General features: G+C 32.6%; 12 protein-coding genes and 2 non-coding genes across 14 annotated transcripts in view; 10 read left to right on the plus strand and 4 right to left on the minus strand.

The window, feature by feature from the left end:
• The window catches only part of NAEGRDRAFT_73512 (uncharacterized protein), a gene marked incomplete at both ends in the record, with an annotated part of 1138 nt that extends 1038 nt beyond the window's left edge, over window positions 1-100 (plus strand). The window contains one exon of the mRNA XM_002671384.1: window positions 10-100. Coding sequence (XP_002671430.1) covers window positions 10-100 — 91 coding nt within the window. The remainder of the gene's footprint in view (window positions 1-9) is intronic.
• A 34-nt stretch (window positions 101-134) lies between these two features.
• NAEGRDRAFT_t650 lies at window positions 135-225 on the minus strand. Its single transcript has one exon. It is a non-coding gene; the product is annotated as a tRNA-Ile (tRNA).
• Window positions 226-479: 254 nt separating this feature from the next.
• NAEGRDRAFT_52888 (leucine rich repeat protein) lies at window positions 480-1649 on the plus strand (the record flags this gene model as incomplete). The annotated part of the gene is made up of 1 exon (XM_002671385.1): window positions 480-1649. One exon carries the CDS (start codon window positions 480-482, stop codon window positions 1647-1649), a length of 1170 nt encoding a protein of 389 aa, XP_002671431.1.
• A 421-nt stretch (window positions 1650-2070) lies between these two features.
• NAEGRDRAFT_52889 (uncharacterized protein) lies at window positions 2071-3690 on the plus strand (the record flags this gene model as incomplete). Its single annotated transcript, XM_002671386.1, has 1 exon — window positions 2071-3690. The coding sequence occupies one exon, from the start codon at window positions 2071-2073 to the stop codon at window positions 3688-3690; it is 1620 nt and encodes a 539-aa protein (XP_002671432.1).
• A 55-nt stretch (window positions 3691-3745) lies between these two features.
• On the plus strand, window positions 3746-5100 carry NAEGRDRAFT_59438 (uncharacterized protein). The gene has a single exon (XM_002671387.1). It carries the CDS (start codon window positions 3790-3792, stop codon window positions 4918-4920), a length of 1131 nt encoding a protein of 376 aa, XP_002671433.1. The 5' UTR covers window positions 3746-3789; the 3' UTR covers window positions 4921-5100.
• Window positions 5074-5841, plus strand: NAEGRDRAFT_73516 (uncharacterized protein; the record flags this gene model as incomplete). Its single annotated transcript, XM_002671388.1, has 1 exon — window positions 5074-5841. One exon carries the CDS (start codon window positions 5074-5076, stop codon window positions 5839-5841), a length of 768 nt encoding a protein of 255 aa, XP_002671434.1.
• A 180-nt stretch (window positions 5842-6021) lies between these two features.
• NAEGRDRAFT_73517 (uncharacterized protein) lies at window positions 6022-7104 on the plus strand (the record flags this gene model as incomplete). The annotated part of the gene is made up of 2 exons (XM_002671389.1): window positions 6022-6447; window positions 6511-7104. The coding sequence occupies 2 exons, from the start codon at window positions 6022-6024 to the stop codon at window positions 7102-7104; spliced, it is 1020 nt and encodes a 339-aa protein (XP_002671435.1).
• A 704-nt stretch (window positions 7105-7808) lies between these two features.
• NAEGRDRAFT_59439 (uncharacterized protein) lies at window positions 7809-9463 on the plus strand (the record flags this gene model as incomplete). The annotated part of the gene is made up of 2 exons (XM_002671390.1): window positions 7809-8794; window positions 8849-9463. The coding sequence occupies 2 exons, from the start codon at window positions 7809-7811 to the stop codon at window positions 9405-9407; spliced, it is 1545 nt and encodes a 514-aa protein (XP_002671436.1). The 3' UTR covers window positions 9408-9463.
• Window positions 9464-9517: 54 nt separating this feature from the next.
• NAEGRDRAFT_73519 (uncharacterized protein) lies at window positions 9518-11197 on the plus strand (the record flags this gene model as incomplete). Its single annotated transcript, XM_002671391.1, has 1 exon — window positions 9518-11197. One exon carries the CDS (start codon window positions 9518-9520, stop codon window positions 11195-11197), a length of 1680 nt encoding a protein of 559 aa, XP_002671437.1.
• Window positions 11198-11398: 201 nt separating this feature from the next.
• On the minus strand, window positions 11399-11469 carry NAEGRDRAFT_t649. The gene has a single exon. It is a non-coding gene; the product is annotated as a tRNA-Gly (tRNA).
• Window positions 11470-11565: 96 nt separating this feature from the next.
• Window positions 11566-13065, plus strand: NAEGRDRAFT_73520 (uncharacterized protein; the record flags this gene model as incomplete). The annotated part of the gene is made up of 1 exon (XM_002671392.1): window positions 11566-13065. One exon carries the CDS (start codon window positions 11566-11568, stop codon window positions 13063-13065), a length of 1500 nt encoding a protein of 499 aa, XP_002671438.1.
• A 233-nt stretch (window positions 13066-13298) lies between these two features.
• On the minus strand, window positions 13299-15567 carry NAEGRDRAFT_81518 (glucocorticoid receptor DNA binding factor). Its single transcript, XM_002671456.1, has 2 exons — window positions 15417-15567; window positions 13299-15115 (listed from the first exon to the last, which is right to left on the minus strand). Exons 1-2 carry the CDS (start codon window positions 15452-15454, stop codon window positions 13423-13425), a joined length of 1731 nt encoding a protein of 576 aa, XP_002671502.1. The 5' UTR covers window positions 15455-15567; the 3' UTR covers window positions 13299-13422.
• Window positions 15568-15961: 394 nt separating this feature from the next.
• On the plus strand, window positions 15962-17015 carry NAEGRDRAFT_81519 (uncharacterized protein). Its single transcript, XM_002671393.1, has 3 exons — window positions 15962-16170; window positions 16297-16693; window positions 16735-17015. The coding sequence occupies exons 1-3, from the start codon at window positions 16137-16139 to the stop codon at window positions 16982-16984; spliced, it is 681 nt and encodes a 226-aa protein (XP_002671439.1). The 5' UTR covers window positions 15962-16136; the 3' UTR covers window positions 16985-17015.
• A 2230-nt stretch (window positions 17016-19245) lies between these two features.
• On the minus strand, window positions 19246-20005 carry NAEGRDRAFT_83288 (uncharacterized protein; the record flags this gene model as incomplete). Its single annotated transcript, XM_002671457.1, has 4 exons — window positions 19246-19378; window positions 19445-19679; window positions 19800-19862; window positions 19909-20005. 4 exons carry the CDS (start codon window positions 20003-20005, stop codon window positions 19303-19305), a joined length of 471 nt encoding a protein of 156 aa, XP_002671503.1. The 3' UTR covers window positions 19246-19302.
• Between the last annotated feature and the right edge of the window lie 214 nt (window positions 20006-20219).

Here is a 20219-nt window from a genome sequence, read left to right on the forward strand (position 1 = left end):
ATTGAATAGACAATCCAGAGCTATTGATGAAAAATTGGTTACTTCTCCAGATAATAGTCAATCAGTACTTAGTAATAATAATGAAGAAGAAAAAGTGTAATATAGTAAAATATTATTTCAAACAAACTAAAATTTGCCGACACCAGGGATCGAACCAGGGACCTTAAGATCTTCAAGATTCAATGGCTTATTAGACCAACGCTCTCCCAACTGAGCTATGTCGGCTTCTTGAAATTTAAGATATTTAATAAGCAATATACTAAGCATCGTTATATGTCTTTGCTTACTAATTCAACATTTCTCTTTCATAGTCTTCCTTCATTCTTTTAAAGTAGTGTCATTGAGTTCTAAGCTGTCACGTTCCTCACTTATGTAACACTATGAAATGATTGTAACCTTGGAACTTTAAGTTCCCAATGCAATTTGAAATTAAAATTTACTAATTGTCAGCACTAAACGTTCTCAACCAATCAAAAAAAATGGCCAAACGTAAAATAAGTCTGCCCAACGAAATTTTGATTGAAATTTTTCAATTTTTAGAATCATCATTTGTTGTTAACAGTTGTATGCTCATTTCCAAGAAGTGGTACAAAATCATTTTTAACCAAGTAAAGACACTTTCTTGTGAATTGACATTTCATGACCAGGAGAAGATCGATCGCCTTGTGAAAAGTCCATGGCTACATAATATTTCAAAGATTAAATTAAGAGCTTGTGATGACTATTTGGAATCAATCAAGGGATTGATGGAAATATTGAAAAGTTACGATCAATTACGTAGTGTTGATATTGGTTATTGTTATATTGGAAATAGTCAAACAATTAGTGAAATGAAACAGTTAACATCACTTGATATTGATAATAATTGTGTGGACGAGCAAGGAGTAAAATTAATTGGTGAATTGCATAATTTGACAAGACTGAACATTGGTTGTAATAGAATTGGCTTGGAAGGTTTCAAATCAATTAGTGGAATGAAACAGATGAGAGATCTTAATGTCAGTAGTAGTGGTGCTGGAGTAGAAGGAGCTAAATTAATGAGTCAATTGAAACATTTAACAAAGTTTAATATTAGTGGAAATGAAATTGGTGAAGAAGGTGCTAAATCGATTGGTGAATTGAAATGGTTAACAATGCTTGACATTTGTAGTAATCAAATTGGTGCAGAAGGTGCCAAGTCAATTAGTCAATTGGAACGTTTAACAAAGCTATATATTAGTGGTAATGGAATTGGACCAGAAGGAGCTCAATCGATTAGTCAATTGAGTCATTTAACGACACTGTTTATTGGTGGTAATCAAATCGGTTCAAAAGGATCCAAATCAATTAGTCAACTGAAACGGTTAACAATTCTGTATATTGATTCTAATGAAATTGGTTCTGAAGGAGCAAATTCAATTAGTCAATTGTCAAATTTAAAAGAGCTTTATATTAGTGACAATCAAATTGGTGACGAAGGAGCCAAATCAATTAGTCAATTGAAACATTTAACAACACTTGAAATTCTTCGTAATGAAATTGGTGATCAAGGAGCCAAATCAATTAGTCAACTGAAACAATTAACAAGACTCCATATAAGTTGCAATCGAATTGGAGATCAAGGAGCAAAATTACTTAATCGAATGAAAATTAATTCTCTAATAAATTAACAAAAAAGCATTGGGAAATAAATTCAAACCAAATTTTGATAATAATAAAATATCAAAGTGACAATTAGAAATTAATGTCAAAACACCTCACTAATTTTGGACGAATTCAAACACATCTATACAAATATATTTTCAAATTATATTATAATTTGATCAAACACATTGGTAATTGTGCATTTCAATAATTTCTCAATAACACTATCAATTTAATATGTGTGGAATAGTTTCAAGTGACTTGTCAATAGACCGAAGAGGAATGGAGGAACTGTATTTTCACATCACAAATAATGCAAAGAAAACAACCCAACTTTAAAAAAGGTAGTATGTTCTCCCTTTGTTTCCAAATAATAATAATGATTCAATCGGAATCTTAACAACAAGTATTAACGAGGAACCTCTTTTATTACAACAAGAAAAAAAAATGGACGACGGAATTGATTCAACAAGAGAAGTGCAAGTCTTGAAGGAAGTAGGCTTGAATGCGGATCAAATTTTCCAACTCTTGATGGAGAAGGAAAAGACAAGGCAAATAGAATTGGAAATTGTACTCGTGGAAAAGAAGAGAAAATTCTCTGATAACACTACTTCGGATGATGGAGTATTAACAGAATGGAAAAAGAAAAAACTAAATGAATTATCATCAAGAGCTTTATGTGGGGATGTTTGGATTAATATTTTGGAATTTCTTCCAGGCGTTGAAGGGTTTCGTATGGTGATGCTTTCTAAACAAGTAATGAGAGCAACAAAACACTTAACTAGAATTGAATTTGACAAACGTGTTAAATCGAGTAGATTAGAAGACTTTATATGTTCTTCACAGTTTAAGCATATTCAAACCTTGAACATTAACTATACTATTACACAGCCAATGTTTAATATCTTGATAAGGAATTGTGAAAATCTCAAAACATTGACAGTTGTAGTACCTGATGGTTTTGTTCTTGGCATCCCTAATTCAAACTGTAGTGTGAAAAATTTACGAACTTTACAACTTTCAACGGAATCACTCAACAAAGCCTATTTAGAATCGCTCAACTCTTATTTGTTCAACCTCGAAGATTTAAAGTTACCATCATTTAAATCAAAACTTGCTTCTGACTTTCTTAACACCTGCACTAAAAATATTCGAGTATTAGAAATTGATAAGGTTAATTTCGACTTGGACCCAAAGGACTATCTGCCCAATTTGAAATCTCTGAAAATTCGACGCTTGATATGTAATATGAAGATCTTTCTTTCATTTTTTGAAATCAAGACTTTAACTTCACTAAATATGTCCCTTGACAGTTTAAATAATGATGAAGGGTTTACAGAAACAAATACTATAATTGAATCCAAGTTGGAATACTTGAAGTTGAATATCACTGGCATGCTTACTGATATAATTTGTAAATATCAATTTCCCAATCTTGAGTGCCTTTCACTCACTCCTGAATTAACGATGAATTCTGCAACTTCTTTAGGGACCAACTCCAGCTTAGCGAATTTAAAAACGTTGGAACTTTTCGAAACTAGCATTGATGAATTGAAAGCGTTATGTAGCTCTATTTATCTTAAGAAGTTAACATCTCTTACTGTAGATTACGAAGATATTCGTGATATCGTTTGTGGTCTAGATTATATAACACAATCAGAATCGTTTTCCAATCTATATAACTTGCAATTTTTTGGAAATAATGTAAATTTGGATTTATTTTCCTCCGTTTCTAAATTTTCCAAACTCAGATTATTATACCTATATGATCCCGATATTAATTCACTTATTAATTTATCCAAATCCACACATTTTCCACATTTAAGAAAATTAAGGATCTACCTTAGCGAAATTGTTCCAACCAATTTCCTTGAAAATATTGCTAATAATGAATCATTTCGTAAATTGTTCTATTTAGGCATATGTCTTAATGATGAACAAGTTCCAATACTAGTTAATGCCAAATATTTCAAATTGAAAAACTTGACAATTTATGGCAAATATGTTACCAATGTAGGAGCTAAAATATTACAGGACCACAACATTAACTTTGAATTTGACGAATAAACCAGAACTTTACAATAGATCTGCTTACAACACCAATGTTTAAAAAAAATGGGAACCAAACCATCACGTACCTCCAAATCAGACGCCACTTCGGATGTCATGTTAATACAAAACAATAATAATATTCAACAGGCTTCAACTCGAAAAAGAGAAAAAGTTCTAATACTTGGTCCCTCCGATTCTGGTAAATCCACACTATTCCACATGTTGAAACTAATAACTTCGGGACATGACGTTGATGCAAAATTTGAAAATAATTTGCGAATTGTCAGCTCGTGGGTTATTGAGAGAATTTGGGAAGCGATGGGAGAGCAAGAGCGTAATCACTTGAAAGATCTCATCCCTGAACTGAGATCAGTATTCGAAAATACAGAAGATGCTAATTTAGCTACTGAATTGCAGAACAGAGATGATTGTTGCGAAATACTGGTCACTCTTTGGAAAATTCCATTCTTTAGAGAGTTCTACGAATCGGTGTGGAGCAGAGATGGAATTTCAATGTTCGAAAATGTCAAGGAATTAGTCTCAAGAATTGAACACAAAAAAAGCTTTTCTCCATATTCATTGGTACATTGCAGAACAACAGGAATATTATCATACGAAACGATGGGAAAAAACACTGAAATTGAAGTGATCGATGTTGGAGGAAGGAGAAATGAAAGAAAGAAATGGATTCATTGCTTTGAGGATACACATACATTAATTTACATGGTTTCTCTTTCAGAATTTAATCAAACTTTAATAGAAGATAACAGTACTCGTAGAATGGATGAATCTCTATCCCTAATTAGTGAAGTAATGAATTCCAGATGGTTCGTTGGTCTGCGTAAAATAATTCTCTTTGTAAAACCGGATATTCTATGCAAAAAATTGGAAAATGGAGTGAAATATGGTGGAGAACTCAATCCTAATATTTTACCAGAGCTAGACAGAATTGCTGACCATTATCTTAAACTAGTTATCAACTCGATCATTACAGAATTCTTCAAGAAAATCGATAGAACTACGATTGATTCCTATCATATTGTTAATAATACCTCAGAAGATGATATCAAATCCGTTTGTGAAATGATCTTTGGAGAGAGATCAGCTCAAAAAACAACCTTCATCTCACCCTGTATCATACCTGCCAACAATCGAATGATACTATGCCTCTTCAACATTTGTCTGCAAGAAAAATTGACAGATATTCAAATCATTACTTCCAACGAAGAAGAAAATTACTACTAATTCACATTGATCAGCATTTAATTCATACCATCATTGTACCAATAATATTCAAAACTATTCACTTCACAATAATTATTCCACACTTTCATCATTTCAACAAGTTTTTTATTTTCAATTCAACAAAAAAATTTACATCACCAAAAACACAATAAAATGGTCAATAACAAGAAGAATAACAAGAAAACATCAGCCATTGCTTCCGAAGTTGCTGGATCATCATCAAAACCATCATCAAAGAAGACCACCACAACAGCTCCTCCAGCAGCTCCTGTTGCTACAGAAGTAGTAGTTGAAAAAGTAGAAAAAGCCACACCAACAACAACAACAATAGAAAAGAAGCAAACAAAGAAGGCAACAACAACTAAAACAACACAAGAAAAGAAGAATCCTGATGTTGCTGCTGATAAGAAGAGAAAATTGGATCAAGTTGTTGAAGAACCAGCTAAAAAGAAGGAAGAAACAAAGTCTTCTGCAGTAGTTGTTGAAAAATCATCAAAGAAACAAAAGAAAGAAACAAAGCCAGCAGTTGTTGTTGAAGAACCAAAGGAAGAAGAAGAAACTGAAGTTGTTGTTGAAGATGAAAAGGAAGAAAAGAAAAAGAACAAACGTAAGGAAGCCAAAACTGATATTGAAGTCACACTGAGAAAGGAAGATATTACAATGAGTGAAGAGGAATTTAAAAAGTGTTTCCATGATGCTGTGAAAATATATAGAGGATCCAAACGATGTGTTATTGTGCATTTGAGAGATTCCGCTCAATTGGAAAAGTATTTGAGCAAGGAAGGTGAGGATGGTTCATTAATTCCATTGAATAAGAATTTTGTTGAAGTTGGAGGAAAGATTTTTGAAGTTAAGAGAGCTAAGGTGAAGGATGTTAAGAGAATTGCTAAAAAGAAGGCTGCTTGGGATAGTTTTAAATAAACTACTAGGTTATTAACTTGTTGATTTGAATTATCTCTCTTAGCTCAATCTCATGCTGTACACTTTTGTGGAGCTAACTTGTGGTAGATTGTAACATTTGACAAGTCAAGGAATAATGAACTCTGTCCAAATATTGTAAAAGAAAAATGGGTTTTTGCCTTTTAAAAACAAGTAAAAAAAATGAAAATACATCTCTTGAGTGATTTGCACATTGAACACTTCCCAGACTTGGCCCAATTCCAAGACATGTACAAGGAACGATACGGAAATGAACTTTTGGAAAATAACAATCAAGCAAATGTTCTGGTTCTTGCTGGTGATATCGGAAATGTTAAAAAGGTAGGCTATCAGCAATTCCTAGTCAAAGCCTCTGCGCTCTATGAACACGTCATTATTGTGGGAGGAAATCATGAATTTTATGGGAATGAATATTTCGAATGTATGGCCAAGATGAAGGAGATTTGTAAGGAGGTTGGTGAGAATGTTCACTTTCTGGATAAATCAAAGGTGGAAATTGTGGATTCTGAGACGAAGGAGGTATATGTTTTTGTAGGAGCTATTTTATGGTCGAATATTCCAGAAGAATCTCAACTCTATGTGGAATCTGTAGGTTTTTTCGAATGAAATATTTATTTTGGAATGTCATTAATTTGAAATAATTTTTAATAGGCAATGAATGATTATCGATTGATTAAAATTAAGGAAAGTGGAGCCGATTCTGCAACCTTGTTGAGGACTAAACATACTGTTCAAATGTTCAAGGAAGAATCAGAATATATCAAACAAGAAATTGAAAAGGCAAAAATTAATCAACAAAAGGTAATTGTTGTTTCACACAATGCACCTTTGAATAGAGGAGTGAGTGCTCCACAATTCGAAACTGTAGATAATGGTTCAACAAGGAGTTTAAATTATGCCTTTGCTACTGACCTGAGCTCAATCATGGATGATCACGTAATTGCTTGGCTATTTGGCCATACTCACTATAGCTCTCTTCAAAAGTTCAATAATACCATTGTTGCTAGTAATCAATTGGGATATTTGAGAGGATTTTCAAAAGAGGAGAATAGTTACAAAGTAGATTGGATTCTCGATACCAATAACTTGAATCTTGCATCAATCCCAAAGTTTGTTCCCTATCCACCAAAATCACAAACTCAAACTACCAACGCTTCTGGAGCTTCTTCATCTGAAACCGTAAATAGCAATTCATCATCCAATCCTTCTAAATTTTCTAATATTTTGAGTTTCTTTAAGAAATAAGAAACATTGTAATATATTGTACAGTTATTATTTAAAAAGTAGTTTCGTGGAATTGTTTTAATTTCTTATTGAGAGGTCTATAAATCTCTTCAACAACAGAAATTTTTGGAGCAAAGCTTGCTGAGGTTGAGTAAATCTCCCAAAGGAAACCCTTCTTTACCAATACTTGTGGAGGAGGAAAGCTCAATGACATTGCTTTCAAAAAGTTGAGAACCATGGTTGGAGTTTTCAAACAGCGTTCCCAAGAAACTTGTTTCGATCATAGTAGGGAATTTCATTGGGTGAGGAGTTCTTTCCGGTAGTCGGCTCGAAATAAGTGTTCTGCCATTTTTTTAAAAGATTTTGGCGCCAAATTTGTGTTCATTTGATTAAGGTAAAGTGTAACTGTGTTGTAAAGTTATTCGAAATGTTATTGGAAAGTGAAAAAAGTACCTTATCCTTTTTCACAGTAGTGAATTTAAAATGCTTTTCACTAACGGCGAAATTGTCCATGATTGCTAACTCTAATCCAAATACAACGATTAAATCATTGTTGTTTAGGCAACTTTCGTTTTATCATGCTCCAAATAAAATTTTTTCATTTCATTCAGGTTCATCCACAAATTCCTTTCCAAGACCCATTATTTTAAAAATGGACAAGGCATCATATCAATAATTCGTTTAGAATAGATGAACACTGAAAATCTAATAACATACAAAAAAAAATGGCCAAATCACCCTATCCACCAATTCCACTCTTTAATCTTACCGAAGCCTTTGTGATAAACTCAACAAATCATCTCTATGTTCCATTCGAATCTACCACTTTATCCATTGTAGACACTGTCATCATGTCAATATTCATTTTAGCTCATATCGTTGCCATCATTTTGGCGTTTACCTTTCTCAGAGTTGGATACTTGATGAAAAAACAAAAAGAAGAAGTGCAAGTAGTATTGAAGAATGTTCAATCGACAAAGGAACAATTTTCACCAAATCGACAATCAACGAAACATGTTTCACATTCGACAGCAAATATTGGAACACCGACTGTGAATCATCAGGAGAGTAGTGATGTTTTGGGAAATGGTAGTACTACTACTGTTGAATTATTGGAAGTGAATAATGTTAGTGGTATAAGCCTGTCACCTGCCGTGAATGGTAATCATTTGGATAGTGGAAGTTTGCAAATTAATAGAAATAATAGAACAATGTCGAATTCTAGTGATGTGCAGAATTCATCAACTTCATTCTCTACTACACCTGGATCTGTTTTGTTGAATGTTGGTGAAGAAGTTCATAATAAGGATAATGTTTCAGTTTCGTCCAATACAAAAATAAGACATTCCACCAGATTGGCAGTAAGCCAACATGCAAATCATCATCAAATGGATAGCGATGGAATGTCAAAGAATCAGAGGATTTTATTCATTCTTTTACTCTTCTTACTCTTCTTTCAAATGACAAGTTTACTTTTATTGATTATTCACCATGCATTGAATTTCAGTGGACACGCTATGATTGATGATTATATTTTAAAAAGGAATAATGATATTGCTTCGGGAATCATTAGTGAATCATCTCCTATTGAGCTGGTTCCTAGTAGGGAGTTTAGAATTGCAGACAGATTTGTTGGAATGTTTCAGGCGATTGTTGGAGCTTCATGTTATTTGATTATCCTGTACATTTTATGTTTTATTGAAACAGTTTTGTAAGTCATTTGAATTCTAAAGATTGTTCTAAAATAACACATCCAAAATTAAAGCATCCAGACGGTTCAGAAAACTGGAACCATGTCAAAGAAGACTGCAAAGATTATTACCACTATTTCTGTAATTGTTACCATTATTACAACCTCTTTAATCTTTGTGAGTATTGTATCCTCCTGTGTCATGATTCTCCTCGTAAAATCAGGAGTTATTACGGATGATGAGCTTTCTGCCAGTTTACCAGGAGCTGCCTTATTCATTTTCCAAGTTGTCTTTCACAACGTCATTTTCAACGTTGTTGGATTTAAGGTACTGAGAACGATTCGTCAATATTCTTCCAAGCTCAACAGACAATCCAGTGAACGACCATTCTATAGAGTTATTATTTTACAGATAGGATTGACCATTTTTACAATCATTCACTTGTTGGGAGCTGTTTGCTTGGCTCTGTATCCTTCATGGGAATTTTTCGATGCAATTTCATTTGCATTTTCTTCAATCGCAATTCTAGGATATACCACAATAATATTCTTCCTCTATAGACCATTATTTAAGGATGCTAGAATTCAAGCTAGGGAAATGAAGAAACTCATATCAGAAACTCAACATGACTAATGTCAAGAAGTGTATTCTTGATACTATAATATTAAATCTTTTAATATTCATTTAGGAAATTGTAAAACTCAACAACGAAATTATTCAAAAAAAAATCAAACACTTGAGAAATGACATCTTTTAATGATGTGGAGGATCAAGTTGTCATTTATTTAGATCATCAAAAAGATGGGAAAATTATCTACTCGGAAACAAATTCTCTTCTCAAGACGAAACTCTTAGCGGAATTAGTACAAAAACGAAACCATATTCAAGATTTGAAGGAATGTGTAAATTCTGGAGATAACAGTGTGAGAATGATCCTCCTTTCTCACTTTCCGATAATTGATAATCATGATCAAACCTACTTGTTGAATATTTTGGAGACTTTTAAGGAAGCATTTAAATTTGTTCCACAATCATTGAAGAATGATCGAAATTTTGTTCTGAAATGTTTGGAGGTGAATGGAGAATTATTTAAAGAGTATGAAATACTCGCGAATTATGTTTATACAGACGAGAGAACAGGGTTTTCATTTATTCGAAAAGCTTTTCAATTAGAAAGTGTCGTGAAACAGTTGGATCCAAAGACAATTCTAAGTTTACCCTATAGTCCTTTACAGTATATCATTTCGAATAGAGAATTTTTTATGAAAGCAGTTTCAATCAATCCAACTATATTTTCATGTGCCTGTAGAACACTAAAGGCAGATGATGAGCTACTATTTGAAGCAGTGAAATATAATAGACAACATTTGAAATTTGCCTCTCTTAAACAGTTGGAAAATAGAAATTTAATATTTAGAGCTTGTGAAACCAAGGAAAGTAGTAAAATTGGATATTGGAGTTCAGTTTTGACGATTGCTTTGCCATTAGCCAAGTATAATCCAGAATTAGCTTTGGAAATAGTGGAGAAAGACCATGAATCTGTTGCATGTGCAATCAAACATTTCAAAAATCACGAGAAAATAATAATGAAAGTAATTGAGATAGCTCCATACTTGATATTCAAAGTTATCAAAAGGCAAGAATGGTTTCCAAATATGAAAGAAATTTGTCTATTAGCCCTAAAGAAAGATCCATTGATCTACAAATACCTGGGGAGATTTAGATATGATAGGGACATTTTCAAGTTTGCTAGTGATTGTGGTCATATATCTATATCATACTTATATCTGTCACCTGAAATGCTAGGTGATAAGGTTTTCGCTGTTGGACTTGTAAGAAGTGTAAGTCCATTGTATTTTGAGAGACTTGATGAGAATCTGAAAAGGGATCGTGATGTAATCCTAGCTCTTGCTGCACATTTACAAGTACTACAGCAAGAATTTAAAGAGAAGTATTTACCAAATTTAGAGAATGACAAAGAATTTTTATTAGAAGCAGTGAGAAGGAAGAGAAACGGCTTCTCTATTCTTTCATTCGCCTCAGATGAGTTGAAACAAGATAGAGAACTAATTCTTTCTGACATTAGAAAATGCAACAATTTGAATCTAGTTCCTATCCATCTCAGATCAGATCGAGAAATAGTAGAAACTTTTATTAAGAATGTAAATTTATTTCTTTTTGATCCATCAAGTTTTCCTGATAGTCTATTGGAGGATAGTGAGTTTGTTTGGAGAATGATAGATTTGCGTCCTAATTTGATAAAAAAGTTTCCAAATCATGAATTTTTCAAAGAAAAGAAAATAATTCTCAAAATGATTTCTAAAAATATTCTCTGTAATGAAATTATTTCAAATGAACTTAGAGAGGACAGGGATATTAAATTGGCATTGATAAAAATAGGGAATTATCCATTCAAGGAATGAAAGTAAAAGCTCAAAAACAAATGAAAGTGTGAATTTTTTTAATTGAAAAAAATGAGGTTAAACCTGTGGTTATTTTCTCCATCGATATAATATATGAAAAGGAGATATTTGAACCGCTGATAGTTTTACCTGCCTAGTTTGTGTGGTTAAAATTTGAAAGACCAAGGCTTTCCAAAAGGGTTAAAATTGATATCTTTCTGATGCGTCGACCGGGAATTGAACCCGGGTCACGGCGATGGCAACGCCGTATTCTACCACTAAACCATCGACGCTTCACATTCACTTAATACTGTTCCTTAATTCCTAACTAAGGAATTGTGGGTTAAGCAGTCTCATAAAATGTTTGCGGTTAGGAACTGCCTCAAAAAATGTCTCCACATCATCTATTAATTCTGCTCTTGCTCATTTTCTTGCTGGTTGGCATTCAAATCCAACACACAAACCAGCAGGAAATTAAATTTATCAGAAAATCATCACTGATACATCAGGAAATATCATCAGATCAATGGCAACTATCTATAGATGATGATCAAGCCTATTTAATGGAAGAAACAGATTGGACACTCTCCGATCACTATTTTACACATTGTTGGAATACCACTCGATTGATGAGAGATGATTTGTATTATGATAGGATGTTTACGATGGGAGAGGAGATTCCATCTTCATTCGGATGTACTTCTATTCGATTACCAACTGTTTATGAATATTATCCATATAATAGGAAATCAATTTATAATTCAGAATTGAGAAATATTGGATTGGAGGATGAGGCATTATGTTCGAGAGTTGCTGATTGGGAAAGAAATTTAAATGTGAGCTGTCAGACATTATTGTGTGAAATGGATGGGAAAAGTGAAGGATATTCAGATTTGAATGCAATGATTAGACAAAGAACTGATTCAAAGACTAGAATTGAAGATTGGGTTAATTATTGTCAATATTGTAAAGTGGATAATTTGAGGAAATATAGGGAAGAAAAGAAATGTAATCCCAAAGATGAAACTGCCAATTTTTTAATTAGAAAGTTTCCAAACTCTGCATTCTTTTGTGGATTTCACCAATTTGGAATACCCTTCATTATTAATACGTCGAGAATTGTTGATTTATCAGTGCCTCTGGAACATACTGATTTTTCATTCATTTGCTATTGTAGAGAGAGTCAGGCCTTTCACTTTAAATGTCCAGATGTGACAACTGAATTTGAGTTGAAAACTGAATATTTTGCATTTTTACTCACAATATTTAACAGTGTTTCGATAATATCTACGTTAGTATTACCAAAAGGATTTTCAATGATTAAGGATCGCAAAATTAATTGGAACATGTTGACAGCTATTTTCATGCTAAGTGCACAATGTGTATTTGCAGGATTTTACTTGTACAAGATCATTTCTGAGGAGCAATATTCAAAGGGAATTGTTTTTTTTGAGTGTGGATTTGGTTTGGCAAATTTTGCCCTTATTTCATGGCTAATTGAATTTCACAAATTTATTCATTATGTGAGAACGAAAGTAATCTATAAGAAATCTCTGATAATATTGCGATTGGTGATATTTACAAGTTTATCTCTCATTATATTGTTACCAACACTTCTCATTGCTAACTTGGTTCAATTTAAAAAGAGAAAGATTACATTTATATTCCTCCAATTTTATTTTGGTTCATTTGAAATTGTAACATTGATTTCCTTAATAGTGGGATCAATAATTATTTACAGAGCTATGAAGCAAATTTCAGATATCGATATTTGGAAAACAAAAGTAAGTTTCAACACAAGGATAACTTGTTATATCAACACTATTCCAACAGTTCTTAAAGTTTACATTACTCGCTGGTCTACTTTTATTGCTGATAACAATTTGTAATTTTGTGGTAGGAAGTTTATATTTCATTCGTAGCGATATTGACTTATTTTGGTGGAATCTCAAATTCTTTGCCAACCAGGGGCTGTTCATTGCACTTACGTGGATAGAGTACGATAAACTAGAGTTTAATCAATGTTACAGTTGTCAAAAATTAGTAAAGAAGGAAAAGTCAGATCTGGAAGTTGATTTGAGTTCAGATTACGTACAGGTTAAAGAATAGAGTTGATTATAAATTTGATAATATATTTATATTTATTACAGATATTGTTCTAATCAACAATGGTATTCTTGACTTGTTGTCAAGATTCTAATCATAATGAGCTTATCAATACTCGCCACACTTGGAAATGGATACAATTATTCTTGAACCTCAATTGTGATTGAGTTTGAATCCACAGCAGTTGGATCAGTGGTTGGCTTCTTTTTGTCTCCTTCTGCCAAGCATGGAACTCCATTTAACTCTTTTATCGATTGCTTGAATTTAGTCCAATTATTTTCGCAATACACTAAACAATCCAAAACTCTATCATTGTGGAAAATGTCAATAAAGTGAGAAATCATAAGTTCACAAACAGAACTGAGGGCAGGTAAGTGTTGAGCCAAGAATTGTTGCTTTGAAACGTTGAGTGAACTTGGTGGATAGGCAAAGACAGGACCAAAAACAATAGCCAAATTGGTTTCCTTCATCATGTTAATGTGACTGAATCTGGTAATTCTGTGCAACAAGCAACACATACATTGCAAAAGGAAGTAGTTATGTTCTGGAAGTTTGTGCATAATTTCTCTGAGGTGATCAATCTTTTCATTCTTATCTGAAATTTTATCCAATTGAAGTACCGATGAGTAGAGAGCGTGTGGAATTGGTGGTTCTGGCAATTCTCTCAAAAACAGTTTTAATAAACCTCCAATTGTATGTTCATCTTCTCCTTCAGAAAATTGAATATCTTGATCTGGATTTTGATCGAATTGAATTTCATAAGCTCTCATACGATTCTTGTTACCAGGAACACGGAATAAACCTTCAGTTGTCAAATTATTTTGATAAAGTCTAGAAATACACTTGTAACAAATATCAGGTAAAACTCTTTCTGGATGTCTAGCATGTAAATCAACAAGTGGAACACCAAATGTGACTTTTCCTTGAGTTGACAAATCATAACGACATTCAACTCTCATATGAATTTTACCAGATGATTTTTCACCAACAACAACTGGACGAAGAGGGAACCAATCTTCCTTATCTGCTCCAGCTCTAGCACTTTCAATTTTAACAACAACTTGTCCCATAATATCATCAGAGTGGAATCTATCCTTATCAAACATGATCACATGCAAATCACAAGGTAATCTAGAAATTTCAAATTGGAATTCTTCACGCCATTTTGGCTCCAAAGTATTTTGTTCAACTTTTGTATGTTCAACTTTGTGTTCCATATTTAAAACAAGATAAGGATCTGCCAATCCTCCCATCAATGCAGTATCATGTTTTTCCAAATCCTTTGCCTCTCTAATTTTAACATAAACCTTAGCTTTCATTTGGAAAACTGTTGGTGCAGCCACTCTAATATCATCAGGAACCAATTTTCCAACAGTACTATGAGGAGCATCAGGATTATTACTCGAATCACTACTACTACCCGATTGTTGTTGTTGTTGATCCTCATTCCTAACATTCTTCTTACTAGTTGTTTTTTTCAAAATTGTCTCTCTAGCTTGTTCCATTGCTTGTTTCAAGGCTCGCAACCACAAATCCTTTTCATCCCAACTCTGGAATACAATCACATAGTGCGAAATATCAGACTCGAGGGTGATTTGATATTTTTTCTCATCATTCTTCGACTCGTCGATGAACTTGAGCCGAGGCTCTGTGGTGAGAATGTAGGCTTTGGCTTGTGTAGCCTCGACGCGGTGCGGATCAAAGAAAAAGATTCCCTGCGTTGTGACAATGACCCAATTGATACGCCATGAAGGACGGAGGAGGTTTCTACCTTGGCTCTTGATGGTTTTTCTGTAGAGATAGCCTTGACGAACGGGTATGTCAATGTTATATCTTTGTTTCAAGAAGGCAATAAAATTGGTAGTGTTTTGTTGTGTATTTGATGATGATGGTGGTAGTGTTTTGTTGTTGTTGTGTATTTGATGAAGTTTTTGGAAGCGGGAGAAAGTTTTTAATTGTTTTTAATTAAATTAAAATAATTCGTGATGATGATGTGAAAGATGTTGGAATGATTTATGTTATTTGGGATGTGTTGTGGAATTTTAATGATGATGATGAGTAACGAGGAGAGAAATTAATTTTCGGTTAATGATGAAATAATTTAGTTTCTCACAAATATTTCGAATATACATACCTCCCAAATTCCTCTAAATCTTTAGAACTGCTAATCATTTGTTTTTTATCAGTTAGTTTAATAAATAATGTTTCTTTCTACTGTTTCAACGTTAAAAGTGTGTGTAAGTAAAAAAGTGGTATGGGTGCTCCAAACTTTTGGTAGAAGAAACTTGTCAATTTTTTTTAGGGTGTCAAGTGTCAATCCCTTTAATGTCAAGCAAAGTGTTCATTCTTCATTGATAAGAAGACCTTTCATACAAAACAAATCTCAAATATCAAAATATGTAAATGTTCTGTCCCACTATTTCAAACTACAGAATCATGTTGACCTTTTTTACAATTTGATTTTCAACCACTTTCAAAATCAAGGAGCTATCAACTCCCAATTCCTTCTCAAAGGTTCTATTTTCCTTTCCTAATTACCTTATCTCGACAATCTCTTCCTCATAAAACAAGCAGCTTCTGGCAAGAATATCGAGTTTTCTTCCTCATTTCTCAGTTCATCACTTTAACGTGTTGCTGTAATGGGTTGGAAAATTTAATAATAGCACAAAATTGAAAAAAATCGGCAAAATTCTCTCTACCTCTTTCTTGGAAGCAGATTGAAACTCTTTAGAATTCTCTACTCGAGCAACTTAAAATTGATTGTGTGGTTAATTTTGGTTCATTAGAACGTGATTGGAAACAAAAAAAACAAACCTTGTAAATATAAATAACAACAACTAACTAGATTTTGAAAATGGTGTGGGGATTAGGATGGCTTTTGGGAAATGGTAAGTTTTCTAATTGTTGTATTGTTCCGATGATGAACGTTAATTGATTTTATATTTGATGATACTATATACAACATTATATAATACTATTTATATTATTAAATATTAAATAATTTGCACGTGTAGGAAAGGAAAAGAAGGAAGTGAAGGCAGATACTCACGAACCAGAACACAATAAGAGTATTAATAATATTCATGAAACTATCGGAACACTGGAAAAGAGAGAAATGGCACTTTTAAAAAAGAGTGAGGAAGAAGAAGCAAAGGCTAGAAAATTCCTCCAAGAAAATAATAGAACGGCAGCTGCTAATTGTATCAAGAAAAAGAAACAATATCAAACTCAAATTCAACGATTACAAGGACAAAAACAAAATTTAGAAACAACTTTACTGACCCTTGAAGATTCTGTGACAAATGTAGAGACACTCAAGGCTCAAAAGCAAGCCTCAGATGCAATTAAGAAAGTTTATAATGGTATGAAGACAGAAGATATTGAGGATATTATGGATGATATTAGAGATACGTAAGTATAATTTGAATCTTTTTATACGAATTGTTTAATAGTATGGATGATGTGAATCAAATTGGAGATGCTCTAGCTCAAAATGTAGGTCCTGTATTTGATGAAGGAGAATTATTAGACGAATTGGAACAATTAGAAAGTGATGCTCACGAGGAAGAAATGGCCAAGATTAAATTACCAAAAGAAAAGGTTACCAAAGACAAGGATACTACACTGCCTGTTGCATCCAAGAAACAAGTTGATCCTGAAGAGGCTGAACTGGAAAAGGAATTGGAAGCACTTATGAATTGATTGTAAATACTAAATTCTCATTTATCATTATTGAATTCTTATTCATTTCCATTTTACAAAGCAATCAACAATCTTTCAAAAAAATGGGACAATCACAGGCAAAGTCTCCCACACCCGAAATTCAATGCTACTATCCAAAACAATATTTAGTTGGTGGAGGTCTTTACGTTGGAAAATCTACATTTTGTCGTGGAGTGCTAAGAATGTTTCCAAACTGGAACAAACCTTTCGAATATTCTGATGAGGATTTTGAGAAGGATCTACAACAGATTTCTTGTTTAATTCTCATTAGACTTTATTTTATGGTAGATGATGATCATCAATATGAGGAATACGAAACGCTGAGACAAGCTATCGGAAATGAACTCAACCTTTCGCGTCATTTTGATTATGGCCAGGTTACTCATATCATCAATTCAACACCAAATTGCAAACTAATTTTATTGAAAATGTGGAAAGAATTTGAACTGAGACAATTCTATGAATCATATTGGATGGACGAAAGAGATTTTAAATTGGGAGAAAATCTGCATCAATTAATTGAAACTATTGAATGTGGAAGGAAGGATTTTGATCCCAAATCGTTATTTCCTCCAAAAGCTAGAATCAAACATTGTTTCAATGAAAGATTCGTATTCTTTTATTTCTCAACATATGCCTCAAAGTGGATGTATCTCAATCCAGAAGCAATTATATGTTTTGTATCTTTGAGTGATTTCAATCAAACATCTTATGATTTCTATCCTCGATTTAATGAATCAAAATCTCAAGTAATGGAAGAATTGCGTAATAGACGATTTTTGAAATGCAAGAAAATTCTAATATTCACTAAACCAGATGTGCTGATTAGGAAATTGAAAGAAAGAATCAAATATAATAGAGAGATAGATCATGAAATTAGATCAGAGCTAAAAGTAATTGATCAAGAAAATGTTAAATTGGTTATCAACTCAATCGTTTGTGAATATTTCAAAACCTTATCAGATTATGGGGTAGAAATTGACTCATACCACATTATGAACGTGACATCAGATTCAGAAATAATCGAAGTGTGCAACAGGATGTTTCTAGAGAATTCCAACAAATCAACTTACATTTCGCCTTGCTTGTTACCGTTTAAATTTCCACCAGACAGACTTTTCAATTATCTCCAACAGGATTTGTTGACAGATGTGTTAATATCAACCTTTCAGTAATGAAATTGTTTGAATTTCTAATAATCAAGATTAAGTTTATTTTTGAATAATGAATCAATATCTAGCTTAGATGTGAAATCATTTCATGGATGGAAAATTTAATAAGTTGGATTTGTTTGGGAATGGAATTCAAATTTATCAAGAATGAAATATTTTTAGGAGCTTATTGGAAAGATAAGTTTAAAGTCTTGAATCAAATAGGGGATGAAGATCTTTCACACCAAATTTGAAAAGTGTTAATATCACTAACAACTTTACCATAACTGAGTTTAGAATAAGTATTGGACTTGAGGGAGATTATATTCCACAATTACCAATTCTCAATTCGAATCGATTTCCCAAAGATGATTTCAATTTATTTTAATCTCTCTTTGAACCAGAAGCCTTCTTAGTCAATTGGATCAACAACATGATAGCACCAAGAGCCATGAATGTAATTGGCAAATGCTTCTTTTCAACAACAGTGAATCTCCAAGCACCCAAACCAGCCAAAGCAATACTTGAAATGATGGAAACCAAACGAGCATTATCAACACTTCCAGTATAGAACAAGTAAGCAGCAAAGAGGAAAAGAAGAGCAATTGTTAAGCCACCTGCAAGACTGGCAACAGATCCCTTTGAAATTAAATCCATAATTGTATTATGATGAATAATAAAAACATTCAATTAATGGATTAAATACCATCATTTGATCATGAAACAATCGGGATGATCATCAAATCATTTAACAATCCAAATATCCAATTATTAGTATTATTGATCATCATTAATAATGTTCAATATATTAAAAAGCAGATTATCAAACCCTACCTTTTTAGCATAACCCATAAATCCACCACCTCCTAACAACAAGGCATAAACCAAATGCAAAATAACGTCCATATTGATAATGATGATCAAAGTTTTTGTTTTTTTTTAAAGTTTGTTCGGAATTCAGCGCTTATTTAGCGGACTAATGGAAGAATCAAATTTTTACTATTTTTCGAATATTCAACTTGTATTTAAATTGGTAATTAATTAAAATTAATACTAAATATCAATAGATTTTACAAAAATATTAGAATTACATTAAGATTTTTTTTAATTTTTAATAAAAATATAAAAGTTGATCAAATTATTGACTTAATCAGTATTGCTTGAAATATCCTTCATGAAAATACTCTTAAATTCTTCAAAATCAACAACACCATTTCCATCCCTATTAATTTTCCATTTAAAAAACAAAATATTATTAGAAACTTGACGAAATAAATTCGAAACCTACCTATCAGCTTGTCTAATCATTTCATTCAACTCCTTATCAGTTAAAGTTTCACCCAAACTGCTCATCATGGATTTTAATTCTTCATATGAAATAAAACCATCATTATTCTTATCAAAAACTCTGAAAGCTTCACGAATTTCGTCTTCTGTATCAACATTGTTTCTTCCACCTTCCATCATCTTCATAAATTCTTCAAATTCGATGGTTCCGTTGTTGTCTTGATCAACATCAGAAACTATTTTCGGATCATGGAATTATTCGATAGGTAAAATAAACGGTTGGAAAATTCGAAACATGGTAAATTAATAGTAATAATAATAATTAATAACAACTCTAGGATTAGAATAAAACATACACATGAGTTGTAATTCTTCAGCTGATGGACATTGACCTAATTTCTTCAAAACAGCTCCCAATTCTATTAGAAACATTTCGAATAAACAAAAAAATCATAAAATAAGTACCTTCAATAGAAATCTTTCCATCACCATCTTGGTCAAAAAGACTAAAAGCGTCCTTCAATTCGTTAACAAGTTGATCTTGTGGTTTAGAGTTTGACATTTTTTTTGTGTGAGTTTTGACAATCAAAGAACGGTAACTGCCAAGTTTAATCCTTTGAAAGAATATTGCGCATATAGCATAGAGGTAGAAATGGTATGCAAAATAGTGAATGTTGATGGATACTAAGAAAGTAACATGACAGTGGTTACTAATTTTGATTTGATGAGTTGATCTATTCGAAGTTGGAATGTTTAATTTATCAGTGAAGGAGCAA

The sequence above is a fragment of the Naegleria gruberi genome (assembly GCF_000004985.1).
Source record: "Naegleria gruberi genomic scaffold NAEGRscaffold_61, whole genome shotgun sequence".
Lineage (NCBI taxonomy): Eukaryota > Heterolobosea > Eutetramitea > Acrasida > Naegleriidae > Naegleria > Naegleria gruberi.